At 37.5% G+C, this 17,503-nt stretch overlaps 2 protein-coding genes across 4 annotated transcripts; both read right to left on the bottom strand.

The window, feature by feature from the left end:
- Positions 1–719: 719 nt before the first annotated feature.
- On the bottom strand, positions 720–4,222 carry LOC113344436 (putative F-box/FBD/LRR-repeat protein At1g78760). Of its 2 annotated transcripts, XM_026588413.1 has the most exons (5): positions 3,366–4,222; positions 2,317–2,993; positions 1,867–2,031; positions 1,707–1,754; positions 721–1,185 (listed from the first exon to the last, which is right to left on the bottom strand). In XM_026588413.1, exons 1-5 carry the CDS (start codon positions 3,388–3,390, stop codon positions 892–894), a joined length of 1,209 nt encoding a protein of 402 aa, XP_026444198.1. In that variant the 5' UTR covers positions 3,391–4,222; the 3' UTR covers positions 721–891. The 2 variants fall into 2 exon arrangements, with proteins under 2 accessions (XP_026444197.1, XP_026444198.1); XM_026588412.1 differs by having other exon boundaries at positions 720–1,185; positions 2,317–4,222.
- A 91-nt stretch (positions 4,223–4,313) lies between these two features.
- Positions 4,314–6,761, bottom strand: LOC113344292 (putative F-box/FBD/LRR-repeat protein At1g78760). Of its 2 annotated transcripts, none has more exons than XM_026588297.1 (3): positions 5,695–6,761; positions 5,350–5,514; positions 4,314–4,598 (listed from the first exon to the last, which is right to left on the bottom strand). In XM_026588297.1, exons 1-3 carry the CDS (start codon positions 6,418–6,420, stop codon positions 4,527–4,529), a joined length of 963 nt encoding a protein of 320 aa, XP_026444082.1. In that variant the 5' UTR covers positions 6,421–6,761; the 3' UTR covers positions 4,314–4,526. The 2 variants fall into 2 exon arrangements, with proteins under 2 accessions (XP_026444082.1, XP_026444081.1); XM_026588296.1 differs by lacking the exon at positions 4,314–4,598 and adding an exon at positions 4,900–5,237.
- Positions 6,762–17,503: the final 10,742 nt, after the last annotated feature.

Below are 17,503 nucleotides of genomic sequence, written 5' to 3'. Positions count from 1 at the left end.
GGTTCGTAACGGTTGGGCGGAAGGAAAAAGAAGAGATGCTTAGGATAGAAACTGATTTTGATTTTAGATTTTAAATTTTTTATATTAAGGTAAGGATAGACTAGTCATTTAATTGTTTAAGGGTATATAAGTAATTGCACTACCATTTAGACACCCCTTATAAAGTCATCCTAGATGGAAAAATAATTATGTGTGCCCAGGAATTTTCATGTATGCCATAAAACGGGGTTCAAATTTTTAGTTTAGCTTAAAGTCGTATGCCTAAAAATTCTCGGTCTCAGCCTAAAAAGCTTAAAGTCGTATGCCTAAAAATTTACTTCGAAATTGTTAGACCTAAAAATTAATCTGGGTCAAATCTCGAGACCCTGCTACTCGTCTAAATTCCCATATGCCAACAGCAGGCTTCGCAAAAATGCATTATTGGACTTGACCGTTGCAACATTCCAGTTCAGTCTGGATAACCAACCCGGATACTCAGAATTTAAAAGAAACGATCGTTTTTCATGGTACCATTGGGGACTCCTCCAATTCTGATTGCGGTTTTTAATTCAACTGAAGTATAATTGGTTTGATAATCCTAATTTGATTGAATTAGCAAAAATTAGGAAATTAACTTTGATGGCACACATCATCAACTGGTAATAGACATAAACTTTATGACTTGCATACTTCCGACACTATAATAAATATTCGCCCATGAAAACAGCTTTTACTTCCCAGCAGCAAAAACTTGCGATGTAAAATATTTCTATTACTTGATTCATAAATATTTTGCAATTAATTATTGAAATTTTACTATTACCATCTAAAAAATTGATTTAAAATAATTAAAAAAGAATTATACGTAGTAGTCCTGAATCTAGAAGCACATGATACGTAGTAGTCCTGAATCTAGAAGCACATGAATGTGACATATGGAGATGCTCTTGGAAATTCGATAAGTTTCTCAGTGAATTTCTTCATTCGTCTTGTCACTGCTCTATTACCTGGGTCTTGATCCCAGTCCCAGTAAAGGATCAAATTCTCTAGAACCATGGCATTCTTCAGCAAAACCTCTAGAAACTTGAGTTCATTTATGCGCCCCTTGACATTGTGAATCCTAACAACTTTTAGGTTATATAAAAAGCATGGCAATGACAATCCTGTTTCCCAATCATCACTTGTATCTGGCGAGTCGTCATTTATCTAGACAAAGACCAAAAGAAAGATATTTAGAACATCAAATTAAGAACTTCATCTTAAACCTTGCAATAAAAGAAACAATAGTAAGAAACAGACTTGCAAGGAGAAAAAAAAGGCGTCCTCCCATTACCCTAAGGCGGGTTTCTATTGATCGTTCAAATAAAAAAAAATCTCTAGGGATGGGTTAGTCTTGTAGGATGCGATGTACAAGGGTTTGAAGACAACCCGAACTCCTGTCATACGGTTTACGTCTGAACTCCTGACACCCATAATTAGCTGTTCATAGAATTTCAGATTAGGAATATCTTGTGTCCACAGGGTTACAAAGTGTGTGGTGTGGCAGATCATTCGCCTAGGTGGATACTTTCATGTGGCTTGAAACCAATCTAAGATTTTGTTAGGAGGGCTTGAATCATATATAAGGAACGCGACCATGTGTATGCAGTTATAGATAGGATATAAGGTATGGGTCTCTATAATTCCCTCATCAGATGATAAAATAAGGAATAGTTCATGAGAGTTACCTCATCACATAATGGATACTTCGGCAGCCCATCATCATCATCGAAACTCTTGATTATGAAAAACAACAGTGTTAAAAGATGGCAAATTCATCTTGAAAGCAGAGTGTATATAACATAATTATACAATGGCATTGTCTAGTATCAAGTAGTACATTGTTACCTCGTTTATAACCACGCAAAGAATTTCTATATTAGGAGAAATCTTCAATATGTATGTTATTGTACGAAAGCATTCTTTAGTAAGATATGGCCGTAGCGTCAAACCCCGCAGATTCGAATATTCAAAAGTGTGACAATCCAGTAATTCAGGGACGTCAGACATAACCTTCCCACATGAAAAGGCAAGGGACAATAACTTAGTAAAGACGAGGTGGCAACCAGGCCAGTGACAAATCCACTTTTCACAAAACAAATATACATCTAGCGCCATTATAAAAAAAAATAACAGCTATGATAAGGGAAAAGAACAAGACATCTATCCATATTTTCCAATATTGCAGGTTTCCAATATATGAGTTGGGATTCAATCTTGTTTTATTTTGCCTGAAATGAAAAACTGAGATCTTATAATTTAAGCGAGCTATCTGGAAGACAAAGACACAGATTATACCTTAATGAGCCAACGTGATAACATGAGATCTTTGACACTACGAACAGCTTTCAGCAATTTCATCATATTTTGAGCATATTGTACCTTATCCTCTGCAGTAAACTTTGGATACGCCCCTGGTTCTTCTTCTTTGTCGGTCCAGTCTACCGCCATTGTAATATCACAAGTAACTAGAGAAGAAATGTTCTCTAGAGCATAGTCAAGCTTATGAGTCATGTCACTTTCACAAATGAATGATGTGAGAAGTGGAGCATAAAACCTGACTTTCCGCCCTCCTATTCCATGACATTCGTTGTGTTTTAATGTCAAGTACTTAAGGTTAGGAGCCCTAATGTCAGTTAGATTCACAAATGATCTTGTAATTGCCAACGATTCTAGAACAGGACAGCTTGACAAGAACTTATTGGTCAAGTCTGTATCATAAATTGAAACCCATTTAAGCTTCAGGCTCTTGAGGTTAGGTAAATCAAACGATTTGGGCAAAGTAACCATCGTCTGTTTATAACTATCGCAATACAATACCAACTTCGTCAACGACTTACAAGTAAAGATGCATGGAGGTAACCGGGAGTTATGAGGTAGGGGAAGATCAAGTAATAGATCTTGAATCTTACGTCTTACAACACCAAGCATCCAAGTCTCAAGTGGAAAGTTTATCTCAGTAAATTCCTCCACATCTTCATGACAAATAAGATGAAACTTTTGTATATCACAAGTATTATCACGAATCATGAGTACTCTTTCTACGAAATACATATAGTCATCAACATCATTATGTAACTTTCTGTGTTTAGAATAATCATAATTCATAGATAGGATTCGGAGAGGAGTCCACATATATCTCCATCTCTTTGACAAAACGCTGGTTTGAACTGAATATTTCATGTCAATGAAAGATAGAATATGGTGAATCAGAGATTCGGGTAAATTGCTAAGTCTATCTACTTCTTCTTCTCCATTGAAATCTGAAATTGGAGAAATTTCTGATTCTTCTTCCATGGATTTTGTTTTACCCTAACAAATTAAATTACAGAGTGTGTGAGAAATACCTGAAATGAGTAAATCCAGAACCATCAATGTCGAATGATTTCGATTAGAGAAGGATGGACGGAAACTGCAAGGAATATAACCCTAGATAAAATTTTCATTTATTTTCATTTGCCGGACGGAAATTCTTTTTCATTTGCGGGATGGATATTTGGGTTTAAGGTTCTTTTAACTCATGGGCAGTCCAAGAGCTCACCTTTTGTAGGAAATACAAATTAGTCATAATAACACTATATTAGAGGTAGTTTGACCAATAAGAATCATCCGACTACAAAGACAAACTTAAAGAGCTCTGCAAGTCGGAGAAAAACTGAGTTAACTCAGTACCATCTTTCATCAAAATTTCTTTAATCTTTTCGGCTGTTTTCAATCTTCTCTTCATGTTTTTCCATTAATTTCCCCTGCTTTTCCTCTCTTATCATCATGCATTAGTTGTTTTGTTTATTTCTATTTTCAATTTGATCCTTATTTTTCATGTTCCTGTTATTTATCTTGTTCAAATCTTAGTCTTTCTAGTTATTCATTTTGAATTTAAGATTTCGAAAATGAATGCTTATCTAGTGAGTTTCTAGTTCCTTGCAGGTTCTCATCCTTTAAATCATGAAAGACATTCAGTTCTAGACCTGCATCTTAGCCTCCCTCTTCGTACAAACAATTTTGTCGCAATCAGAGGCAGTATGCACTTCATCTTCTTCGGCAGTTTTGCAAGCCATCACTCTCACGATGGATCTCTGCAGTATGTCCCAGTTTTTTGCCTTGTATCATGTGTATGATTTCGATGATCTTAGTAAGATTCCAATTCTCAACTCAACTCAGCCGAGTCAAGTTACAATTTTCAAAGGTGTTCAACATGGAAAAATTCAAAATTTTCAACCGCGTAACTGGAGGCAGTACAGCTATGCAGCGTCAGTTTCACAACCATTATTATTCTCATTCATTAAGGTTCCCTGCTATCAGCAACCATTCAATGCTGATTCTCAACTCTTCTCGCTATCTTCGGACCTTTTCAATGCATATAATTCGCATTCCTTCATCTTGATTGTTGACTTTCCAAAACCAAAAGATTCTCGATATACTCTCATAACTATATATCGTTTCTCTCTTACTTTCAAACATCTTTATAACAAAGAAAGTTGGAAACTATATTCTCACATTTCAACCAGTTACAAATGCAAACATTCGTGACGTATGTGCACGACAGATGAGAAAAGCGGTAGGTTTTGTAAGAGCCTTATCTGCAACAACTGAAGAAAGGGGTCACACCTTGATTGGAAAACTAAGAACTACAAGGTCAAAAGAAAGATATCTAGAACATTAAATTAAGAACTTCATCTGAAACCTTGCAATAAAAAAGAAACGACTGGCAAGGGGAAAAAAAGAAGGCATACACGGGCTATTTTCTATCAACCGTCCAAATAAGAATCTATAGGGATGGTTTAGCCAACTTTAAAATTAATACATACACGTTCTATTATCTTTTAGGATGTGATGTACAAGGGTTTAAAGACTATCCAAACTCATGTTATATGCTTTACGTCTGAACTCCTGACACCTAATTGTCACCTAATTGTCTGTTCATACAGTTTGAGATTAGGACGAACTTGTGTCCACAGAGTCGCCAACTGAGCAGCAGATCATTCGCCTAGGTGGATACTTTCATTGGCTCGTAATTATGCAAAGGTTTTGCTAGGAGGACTTGAGAACCAGTGTATTTTAACTAATACAACCATGTGTATGCATTTTTAGTTTGGATAAGGTAGGGGTCTCTATAATTCCCTCATTGAATGATAGAAATGAAAAAGAAACAAGGAGTAGTTCACGAGAGTTCCCTCATCACATAATGGATACTTCGGAGGCCCGTCATCATAGGGACTCTTGATAATGAAAAACAACAGTGTTAAAAGATGGCAAATTCATCTTGAAAACAGAACGTATATTAAATAATCATATAATGACGTTACCTAATATCAAGTAGTAGATTATTACCTCATTTATAACCACGCAAAGAAATTCTATATTAGGAGAGATCTTCAATAAGTATGTTATTGTGGGTAAGCATTCTTTAGAAAGAAACGGTCGTAGCGTCAAACTCCGCAGATTCGAATATTCGAAAGTGTGACGATCCAGTAATTCAGGGACTTCAGACATAACCTTACCACATGAAAAGGCAAGTGACAATAACTTAGCAAAGTCGAGATAGCAATCAGGCAAGTGAGGAATCCACTTTTCACAAAAGAAATATACATCTAGAGCAATTATAAAAAAGAAAAACAGCTATGATAAGGGAAAAAAACAAGAGAACTTTCTGGAAGAGAGAGTAATGGATCATACCCTAATGAGCCAACGTGATAACGTTAGATTTTTGACACTACGAACAGCCCCCAGCAATTTCATCATATCTTGAGCATATTGTACCTTATCCTCTGCACTAAAGTTTTCAAATGCCCCTGGTTCTTCTTCTTCGTCAGTCCAGTCTACCGCCATTGTAATATCACAAGTAACTAGAGAAGAAATGTTCTCCAGAGCATAGTCAAGTTTATGAGTCATGTCACTTTCGCAGATGAATGATGTGAGAAGTGGAGCATAAAACCTGACTTTCCGCCCTCCTATTCCATGACATTCGTTGTGTTTTAATGTCAAGTACTTAAGGTTAGGAGTCTTAATAACATTTAGATTCACTCTGGATCTTGTTATTGCCAGCGATTCTAGAATAGGACAGCTTGACAAGAACTTACTAGTTAAGTCTGTATCACAAATTGTAACCCCTTTAAGCTTCAAAGTTTTGAGTTTAGGTAAATCAAACGATTTAGGTAAACTAACCATCGTCATTCTCCAACCATCGCAACACAACACCAACTTAGTCAACGACTGACAAGTAAAGATGCATGGAGGCAACTTGGATTCTTCAGGTAGAGGAAGATTAAGTAAAAGATCTTTATTATCACGAAGCATGAGTACTCTTTCTACAAAATACATATAGTCATCGACATCATTATGTAACTTTCTGTGTGTACAATAATCAAAATTCATAGATAGGGTTCGGAGAGGAGTCCACATATATCTCCATCTCTTTGATAAAACGCTTGTTTGGACTGAGAGGTTCTGGTAAATTGCTAAGTTTATCTACTTCTTCTTCTCCATTGTAATCTGAAATTGGAGAAATTTCTGTTTCTTCTTCCATGGATTTAGTTTTACCCTAAAATTAAATAACAGAGAGAGTGTGTGAAAAATACCTGAAGTTTGTTAATCCAGAACCATCGATGTCGAACTATTTTGATTAAAGTTTTAATTAGAGTTGATCGACAGGGAGAAGTGTGTGCAACTTTAGCAAGGTGCACGGTTGCTGAGTTTCCTATGTCTTATCTTGGAATTCCAATTGGGGCTTCCACAACGTTAAAATCAGTTTGGAATGTGATGATTGAGAAGATTACACTCAGACTGACAAGTTAAATTTTTCATTTTATTTTCATTTGCTCGAAGGAAATACGGTTACTTTGCATTCGGGTTTGGGTTCTTTAACTTATGGGCATCTGGCCCAAGAGCTCAACTTATGGTCCAGAACTATTGTCTGGCCTGAAGACACAAAATTTGTGTTTCTTTTTTGAAAATCTCCTAAATGATTTTTGTTAGTGGAAGAGCAAAAAGTAATTCGAAGAGAATGAAAATCGGGTTCAACTAGCTAACAGCCTGATTCATATATTAAGTGCTGACTAAGACAGTAATACACTAATACCTTTACTTGCTTGCGAATTAGGGCTGTCAATATGTGCTCATCACCTGGGATTGAAACCGGATCCAATGGATTCGAATCCAGTTTCGGGTCCTAAATTTTGAACTATCAGAAACTTAGCACCTGCTGGATATTGCCCGAATTCTTCATGGGTCCAAATGGATAATAGTCGTCGAATACCCAATTGATATCGGCTGATTTATTTTTCAATTCATTCTAAGTTTATTTTTTTTCTTATATTTAGCAACAAAAAAATGTAATTAAATTATTTTTATTTCCTTATTTAGAACATTAGTAATGAAATAATAAACTTGTATAAAAATAATTTGGATTCAACCAAAAGAAGAAAAAAATATCAACACTATAAAAACAAGTTGATAGTTTTTTAATATCCGACGGGTATTCGGAATTTCTGACAGGTCCGATTTTGTATCCACAAATTTAGGAATCAGACCCAACCTTTTTTTTTGATCAATCAGCTGGGGACCCAACCTTATATATAGGAACGCGATTACTAGCGATTCCAACTTCATGTTCCCGAGTTCCAGATAACAATTCAAATTGAGACAATCTTTCTGGATTCGTTTCGCCGTACCGATTTGCTTCCTACTATAATTGCCATTGTATTACGTGTGTGGCCCTCTTATTAGGGACAATGACACACGAAAAGGCCCAGACCCATTGACAAACCTATAACGAATTAAACCTAACCCAACTTAGGTTAAATTCTTAAAAATCGGAACCCGTCCTTCTTCCTTTCAACACAATTCTTACTTTGTTTTCAGCTAAATCTAAATTTTTCAACGGAATACCTAAACGTGAATCGAAAACAAAGTGTCCAGAAGTTTTTAATATTCATATGCATACAAATAGAGGTGAAAACAATTGTCCATTGTGTTTTAAATGACGCAAAGAGGAAACATTTTTTTTTCTTTATTGATCTCCCATGATCATATGTAGTTAAGTTTGCGGTAATAAATGAAACTAATGCTTTCAAAAAGAAAAAGGATAGCTAGCTCGGGTGGTCATCCCTGGTCCTCAAATGTTTGATGCGTTATAGGAAGTCTCAGGTTTGAGTCCCCGATGGCGCAATACTGCGGAATTTGACATGAGGTAGAGCTAGCTTGTCCCCTTGCGACATAATAATCATCCCCCTATTTGCTTCGGTTCCCTTGGATGCTTTCTCATGAGCCTAGCTGGTAGGTTAGCACGACAACCTGTTGTAGATGGTGGATTTTCGACAAAGGCTAAAATCGTAAAATCATAATCTTACATATTCCTGATCCAACAATCAGATGAGTATTGAGGCTCATGTCTCTCATTGAAGCATGAAAGCTCATGCCACAAGAACCTCTGACTGTGTATATTGTCTCTCAGAGCATACGTTGATATGTAGTCTCTCAACTGAGGCAACGACATATCTCACGAATACTGAGCAATTTCAGTAATCACTTCTATATAGAATCAAACGATTGGACGGCTCCTAGACAGCTTGCCTGCTAGTATAGAGCGATAACGTCTTTAGGATGTAACAATGTTTTCCCTGAATATATAAAAGAAATATGACGCTTCAACAAGCTCATATCGCTCAATTCTTGAATAATTAATGCTCCTACACGACACGCTAGTATAGAGCCATCAATTAATTATTTATAATCACTAGATTCATTAACTGAATCCCTAGAAAATATTCTACGTTCTTCATAATATTTCATTACTTCAATTCATGGCTCTTCCCAGCAGAATTCCATGGGTTAGTGATAAATATTCAACGTACGGGCATATGAGCCACTATCGAGTAATCCCCGACCAAAATGGTGCAAGTGTACTCAGCAATAATGCACGAACGAGCATTCAAAAATACGAAGGAATGATGAACCTATGCAAAATAGGAAGAAAAATAATAATAAAAAAATATTAGCTAAGGCGCCGGGGGACTGGACCCACCGGTCATGTCGTGGCCAGTCCCACGCCTAATTCTTTATTTTATCATATTTTATTATTTTTTCCTGCATCTCATGAAAATCCCTTCATTTGAACAAATCTCATTCGTTTTAAGGAAACTCCTCAATTTCATGGTGTTTCCTCCGTATCAAGGAAATAATATAAAATTAGAAAAAGTGTCACGGGACCGGGTTCACTAGCCGGTCGATCATGCCCTAGTTGTGGCCGGTCCCACACCTTGCAATCCTTATTATTTTATTATTATTATTATTTCCTTCATCCCATGAAATTCCTCAGTTTCATGATATTTCCTTCACATCAAGGAAATGATATAAAATTAGGAAAGGTTCACGGGACCGGGCCCCTAGCCGGCCAACCACGCCCTAGTCGAGGCTGGTCCCACACGCCCCTTATTTTATTATTATTATTATTATTGTTTCGTTCATCTCATGGAAACTCCTTCACTTTAAGGAAACTCCTTCGTTTCAACAAACTCCTTGATTTCATGATATTTCCTTCAAATCATGAAAAATAATATAAAATTAGGAAAAGTGCCATGGGACCGGGCTTATTGGCCGGCCGTCCATGCCTTGGCCATAGCCGATCCCACAATTTATGATTCCTTATTTTATTATTATTTCCTTCGTCTTATGAAGTTCCTCAGTTTGAGCTAAACCTTGATTTCTTCATATTTTCTCAAAATGTTGCTCAAACGCACATCAGAAAAAATTATCAGGATTGAGACACGAACACTTTGGTGACATGGGCATATTACCTTGACCGACCAAGGTTGGCCTTTTGGCTTGCAAGAAGCCGGTCCCACATATTTTCATAATTTGACCTAATTTGTTCATATTAGGTTCAAACTCTTCCAAACAACTGGGAATTTCATTAAATGATCGGCAGTCGATCCCATGACTAACCAGGGACGGTTCCATGACCCCTTGGTCGGTCCCTCATCTGGGCGCTACATGGATGGTCCATCATCCCATGTAGCCGGTCCCTCCTTCGCTCCGTGGTTGATTTTCAATAAATCATCAATTGATCAACAATTGATCAGCAATTCGGATTTCGAATCTAAGGCTCTACAAAGCATAATTCTGAGCAGATTCAAACACTAGTAATTTTACATTGATCCCGTGATAAATATTTTGATTAATTATACTCGGTCCAGTTGCCAGTGTTTTTAATTAATATTTCATCTGGTACCGCTACCAATAATTCATCAAACGAGCAACATTTACTCAGATGAGAAATATATGCTCAGATTAAGGAATATTGGTTTAACCATCAACATTCAAAAATTCATCAAATGATCAACATTTGCTCACCTTAACTATCAACATTCATTCGGAAATTATACCTCTGTCTCAACAGACACGTTCGATTCATGAGTCCTAAAACATTTGCAAATCATGTTCGACCCAGCAATACAAAGACTCATCGTCTCTTAAATTCAACAACTGACTAACTAAATACACGTCTGCCTTACATACTCCATAATCACGAGACATCAATAGTGTCACATGGGGGATATCAACTAGGGTTTTGGTTTGGCGGTTTACGACACGTGTATTCATACACACGATGAGCAAAGTAGTGGGTGGAAAATCAACCAAGTCTCCGCACGATGAGCAACTGGTTTTAACATGATTTCCCACTTCTCCACTCTTTGACTCCAGTAACTGTCACACTTCATGGGATCAAGGTGTCAACAATTCTTACAATATAAATAAGTCTCTGAATCATGATTGAAACAACAGACAATCTTTCGTCAAACAGACAACAAGAGATTAAGAACTCAGTGTCTGAGCAATTACTCTCAACAGAGAAAATTCAATCAATCAGAACTTATCTTATTTCTTTATGCAGAATACACAACACACCTACAATCTTTGATCACCATTGATCTCACACATTTCTCAGCTTCCCTCCTACAGATCGACCCATCCTCTCTTGTGACCCAATTGACTCTGGAACGACCATTTTCTTGGTTTAGGACGGAGTCCTACAGATTGATCTCTCAAATTCAAGAACTCCCTTTTTGTAGTGCACATGTGTGAGGTTGAGCAGTTTGCTCGGTTCAAGGAGTCTCCTACACACGGTTGTCTCCTCAATTCCTTAAAAATCAACAAATCATTTTACCCCATCTATAGATTGGAGATCACAGTGGGAGATTAATCTCTCGGTTGCAATCTCACATTTTCGCAATATGGATGGTCTTAGGTATGGGTTAGTTACAAACGCGAATGACGCTAGCAGAAGGAGTTATGCAATTATCTCAAGACTCTTACAGACAAGATGTCAGAGAAAACTCAGGAGAAAGGAAAATCTAAAGAAACATCTCCAGACGCTGATCCTGAAGTCACTCCAATCCATGTAGTAGATGATGAAGAAGTTAATAAGGCTGTAGACAACCCGCCAACGAAAGAACCGTCCAGTTTCATCGCTCGTGAAGACCTGGAGCGCCTTTTGGAAGATCGTGGAAAAGATAAGACGACCTTTGTCCACCGTCACCAACCTCCATACCCTGCTGCTACACAAAATATTCCTCTTCCAAAAGGTTATACCTCTCCAACATTCACCCTTTATGATGGAACGGGGAATGCTCGAGAACATGTTTCTCGGTTTATGGAAGCATTGGGTGAACATGAGCACAACCATGTCGTCCGTATGAAGAAATTTCAAAGTATCTAAAGGGCAGGGCATATATATATATATACCTAGTACACCAACATCGCACCAGGAAGTATCACAAGTTGGGGATAAATGATTAATGCTTTCTACAGAAAATATTTCTTCGTTTCCGAAAAATCACCCTCTATGATCTTGGAATGATGTTTCAAAGGACCAATGAACATCCTAATGATTATGTCAAAATGTTCAGAGTTCAAGCCCTGGATTGTCATGATCCAAATGTCATAGAGCAACAGCTTGTAGATTTGTGCATCAATGGAATGATCCCGGTTGTTTATGGGTAAAAACTGTTTCTGCTGGTTTTGGTAAATTTGGGTGTGTAGATGAGAAACAAATCTAAACCTAAAACAGATGCACTGCACGGGAGTACTTTAGATTCGAGAGGTCAATCTGTACAATCCTGTCCTAAACCAAGAAATGGTCGTTCCAGTCTTGCTTCGGTCACAAAGTGAAGGATAAGGGTTGGACTTAGGGAGGGAAGCGAAGAAGGTGTTGAGACCAGAATGGTTAATTCTGAAAGTGTGGATATTTTATGACTTGTATCAGAATTTGGAACTGGCTTGCGGAATGAAAGCTATCAGTTCTTTGGTATTTTTCTGGATACTGTGTTATTGTTAACCAAAACTCTGTTGTTTGGTCGAAAATAGATAAAACCTATTTATACAAGTCATATTGAATGCACCCTGATCTCATAGAAAGTGGGAGTGATTGAGGGATGAAGAAGTGGGGTTATGTGTAACTGTTAGAAACCATGTTCCCACTATGGAGGAAACTGGTTAGTTTACACCCACTACTTCTTGCCGCCACTAACTGCATTGCTTTCTGCCACTTTCTTATAATGGAGTGTTGCACGCCGCACGCTGTAAACCGCCAGACCAATACCCTGATGAGCATCCCCCAGTTTGTGACATGTTTGATGTCTCGAGTGTTTTCATGGAAAACATGTAGCAGGTTGCTATGTGTGGAAAGTCAAAGTCAGGAGACTTGCCGCAGGAGAATAAAACGTGATGCTATTTGGCTTGTCTTAGTTGGTCGCCCAAAAGTTACCACAGGCCTGTCAATTCTGTGGAGAATTTGGACGTCTGAGATCGTAATTCATGAGAAAAGGTGGCCATTGATTATGGACACATTTGTTGGCGCCTGATGGTAGCACAGTGGCGTCATTGGCACATGCCAATGGTGTAGTGGCATATAGAGGCATGCCCGTGGCATGGTGGCGCCTGGCGTATCCGTGGCAGCTATTTTGGCATATTGGTGTTATATCCAAATATGGCTCTGGCAACATTAGCCCTGTTGCTATATCAAACTTAAGGCCTTAGGAGAATTACTCAACTTAGTTGGCGTGGCAAATTTTGCTAAATTAGGGTTTGGCATATCGAAACCATAACTAGCGCGTGCGGCATAGCCGCGGCACGGTGGCGCTTTATGCAATCGGTGTCATGGCCGCATTGAAGGAATTATGGCAGGCCATAATATGGAAATAACCACAGGCGCAAGGATGGGCACATGTTATTATAGATGTAGGATCAGAATCTCGCAACGATAATATCTCAGCGAAATTATCAACAACACAACACAACACAACAGCGTCGCAGAACAATTTCAGAAATGATACGATAAAAAATGTCAGCTAGGATCACGAGAAAGATGTGATAGTCCTGCGAAAATTAGAGAGCTTGCGAAATTAACATTTGTAAGGTTATGAGAATGTCGCAGACCATACCCGAAAGTAAAGGACAAATTAGCTGTCATCCACTATGTATTTCCCTATATATAGTCGTTCAAGTTGTAAAGAAGGGAGGAGATCTTTTTTGAGTAAGAAACAAGTAAACATGAGAGAGAAAGTCTAGAATAGAGGTCATTCTTGATTCCTTTATCTTTTCTTGTAAGAATATTCGAAGATTGATCAATAAAATTAATAGTGTAAATCTAAAAATGAGTTGAGTAATAATGAAATCATATGAGGGGTGTAGTGTAGGATTTCTTGCAACTACATAATGGCGCTAGAAACAGGGAGGATTGAAGATTATTCTAGAAAAAGCTGAAGATTAATATTGAGATTTGTGAAGATTTAGAGTGATTGATTAAGAATTTTACATAATTTCCTGCAATATTGTTAACATTGAAGAAATGGCTAGAAGAAGAAATACATCTGAACAACCGACTACTGTTAGAAGAAGCAAGAGAACTGCTGGGAGAGAAAGAAGTGAAATGGGAGAATCTACTAGAATGAGAAATAATGGAGAAAATCAAATTAAACCACCAATTCAACAAACACTAGTACAAGGGAGGAATACAGATTATGATAGGGTGAGTATACACACTTGGCAATCAAATTCGGCAGAAGAAGTAGAAGAAGAGCAACAAAACAGAAACCATAGACAGGTAGAGAGAAATAAAGAAGCAGATGAAGGAATAATTCATGGAGATGAGGAAATTGGAGCGTTAGAAACGTTGAGACGAAGAATACATGAAGAAAGAAGAGTTGAGGAAAAAGAACGTGCAAATCTAACAAGGCACAATCACGAATTAAGGATGGAGAATATAAGACTACAGAATAAAAGATCGAGAAGTATTACAAAATCATATTCAAGATCGACTAGAAGAGAAATGAGGCGAAACTCACCCACAATCAATGCTGGAAACAATATCCAAGAACAAATATCAAATCCTAATGAAGAATATCGCGAAAATAGAGAAAAAACTGATGATCGTTATGTTCCAAAAAATGAAACTTTTGATGAGGGGCAAAATGGTGGAAATCAAGAGAACGGACAACGTCAGGGACGAAATGACCAAGATGGCGAAGGAAATCGAGAGGAATGAAGAAGAATTTTACATGAAAGAGAAAATCAAAGAAATCAACAGACACTTGAAGAAGAAATTGAAAGACATTATGCTGAACAAGCACGTTTAATCTGCGAACGTGAAAGATTGAGAGCGGAAATGGAAGAACAAGAGCTTCAGGAGACAATTCGCCAAAAAAATCACGACAATCGAGAAAGAAGACGTGCACAAAATCGGAATAACGGTAATCTCAATGAGGAGTATGATAGAGTACAGAGGATGGCTGAAAGACGGCGAATGGAATTGATAAGAAATGAACAAAATTATGGAGAGGAAAATGAAAGGCATCATCATATGCGAATTCAAGATAGAGATGAGGAAGAGAATTGCAGAAGAAGACGAGATGAGGATAATGAAGAAGAAATACAAAATTTCGCGAGAGAAGATAGACATGAACGCAGAAGAAGAGAGGCGAAATTAAAAAGACCAATGGATCAAGATTCAGGTGTAAATAAACAAATCTTGAAAGAATTAGAAGAAATGAGAGGAATGCTAAATAATAGAGGAGAAGTAGGCAGAAGACAATTGGATGAAGCAATAGAAGAAGCTGCGAAAACTCCATTTACAAGGGAAGTACAATTAGGAGGAATACCATTGAAATGCAATTTGCCCGCATTAACCAGCATTTTTGATGGAACAACTTGTGCAATTCAACACATTAAAGCCTATGTGAGGTGCATGTTACAATGAGAAAATCATGATGCCGTATTGTGCAAATATTTCGCATCCAGCTTAACAGGAGAGGCGTTAAAATGGTTTGAAGGTCTACCAAAGAACACAATAACATCCTTCAATCATTTACAGACTACATTCTTAGGGGCATATATAAGTAATAATTCTTCGCGACCTGGTATAAAAGATGTGTTTGGATTAAAATAGAGGATTGGCGAAAGTTTGAAACACCTGACTAAAAGATGGAGAACTATGTGTAGAGAAATGGCTGGCCGTGTAGATGAGAGATATCTTATATTATCATTTATCAATGCTATGTTTGCAAGAAACCTATTGTATGTCCAAATTTTCAGAGTCAAGAATACGATCACAATTACTGAATTGCGAGAACTTCAAGAAGAATACATTGCTCTAGAGGAAAGGAAAAATGAAATGGAATCATATCCATTTGCGAACACCAGCTCATAAACAGCGAATGCAAGCTTATTACCCAAGCTAATAAACACAGTAGCGAATACTTCGCAAGTACAACAAGAGAAGGTGACGGGTAACAATCAACAGAAACTGGTGGCTATGGGAAGCCGAGATAAAGAAGAGTATGAAAGAGAAAGAAATTTCTACAATCTTGGTGGAAATAACAAGATTCAAAGACTCGATCAACCACAAGAAACTTATGGAGGTCAAAGACAAAACTATAATAGAGGACAAGGAAGTCACAAGGTAGTATGGGAAGAAATCAAGATGCCACCTCTAAATGCAAGTGTGGAGAAGATATGGGAAGTTATAATCTTGATGGAGAATATACCAACACCATGGAACATGGGAACGGAACCACCTCCAAATCACAGAATCCATGAGTTTTGTTCTTATCATCATTTTCATGGACATACAACAAATGATTGCAGGAATGTAAAAAGAATTATTTTGAGAATGATAGATCAAGGAAAACTAAACCACTTTTTGGTAGGGCACCCACAATCTCAACCACTGCACCACCACCAGAGCATCACAAAGTGAACGCGATGAAAAAGAATGAAACATTCTTCATAGAAGTTGGTGCAAAAGAAAAAAATCTATTATGTCACTCTATCGTACATTTATATAAGACAATTGAAGATTTTCATGATAATGTTTTGAGTAGAGTGTTCGCAAGAGATAATGATGGAAGAGAAATTATGAATATTGGGAAAATCTCGCCACTAGAGGAATGGCAGAAACAGATCATTTCTTTTACGGCAGAAGAAATTCCCGAAGGAGAAGAGGTGCATGACAATCCATTGGTAGTAAAATTAGAAATTAATCCAAAACCTAAAGAAGATGAGGATGATGAAGCTGAAGATTCATGGGAAATTAATAGAATTCTAATCGATACTGGAAGCTCTGTGAACATCTTATTTTATCATACTTATAAAACCATGGGTGGAAGAGATGATGATCTTATACCATCAACATATAAGATATATGGTTTTAATGGTACTGCTAACAAGCCTAAAGGGGAGGTTACTATGCGAACTCCATTGAAGGGAATATCTTCCGAAATCTTATTCTGTGTCGTTGATGTAGAATCACCCTACAATGCGTTAATTGGTCGACCTTGGCTACATGGGATTCTAGGTGTAGCTTCAACTTTCCACCAGTGCATCAAATTCCCTCACCCCAGTGGTGTAGGAATCATAAAGGGAGATTGGATTGAAGGAAAGAGGTGTTACGAAACTGAGATAGAATCTCACACTGATCCAAGGTACAGTTATGCTCCTATGTCTCTGATCCCAGCAAGATGCTACATACTTGATTCCCTTAGATGATCTCACCCACAACTAAGAGTTGCTACGACCCAAAGTCGAAGACTTTAATAAACAAATCTGTATCACACATAAAAGTCTACGGTAATAGATAAATCCGTCTCCCACGAATATACCTATGAGTTTTGTTCCGTCTTTTGATAAATCAAGGAGAACATGAACCAATTGATAAACTGGACTTATATTCCCGAAGAACAGCCTAGTATTATCAATCACCTCACAATAATCTTAATCGACACAACGAAAAAGATATTGCGGAATCACAAACGATAGACGAAGTGTTTGTGATTTCTTTTATATCTTGCCTATCGGAGATATCAATCTCAAGCCAATTATTACAATTGTACTCGTACGGTAGAAACAGCAAGATCAGATCACACAACTACAAGAAAGTAGTATCGGTCTGGCTTCACAATCCCAATGAAGTCTTTAAGTCGTTAACCTGGTT

The sequence above is a fragment of the Papaver somniferum genome, unplaced genomic scaffold, assembly GCF_003573695.1.
Source record: "Papaver somniferum cultivar HN1 unplaced genomic scaffold, ASM357369v1 unplaced-scaffold_76, whole genome shotgun sequence".
NCBI lineage: Eukaryota > Viridiplantae > Streptophyta > Magnoliopsida > Ranunculales > Papaveraceae > Papaver > Papaver somniferum.
The sequence above is the reverse complement of the archived record's forward strand: the minus strand, read 5'-3'. Positions and strand labels throughout refer to the sequence as shown.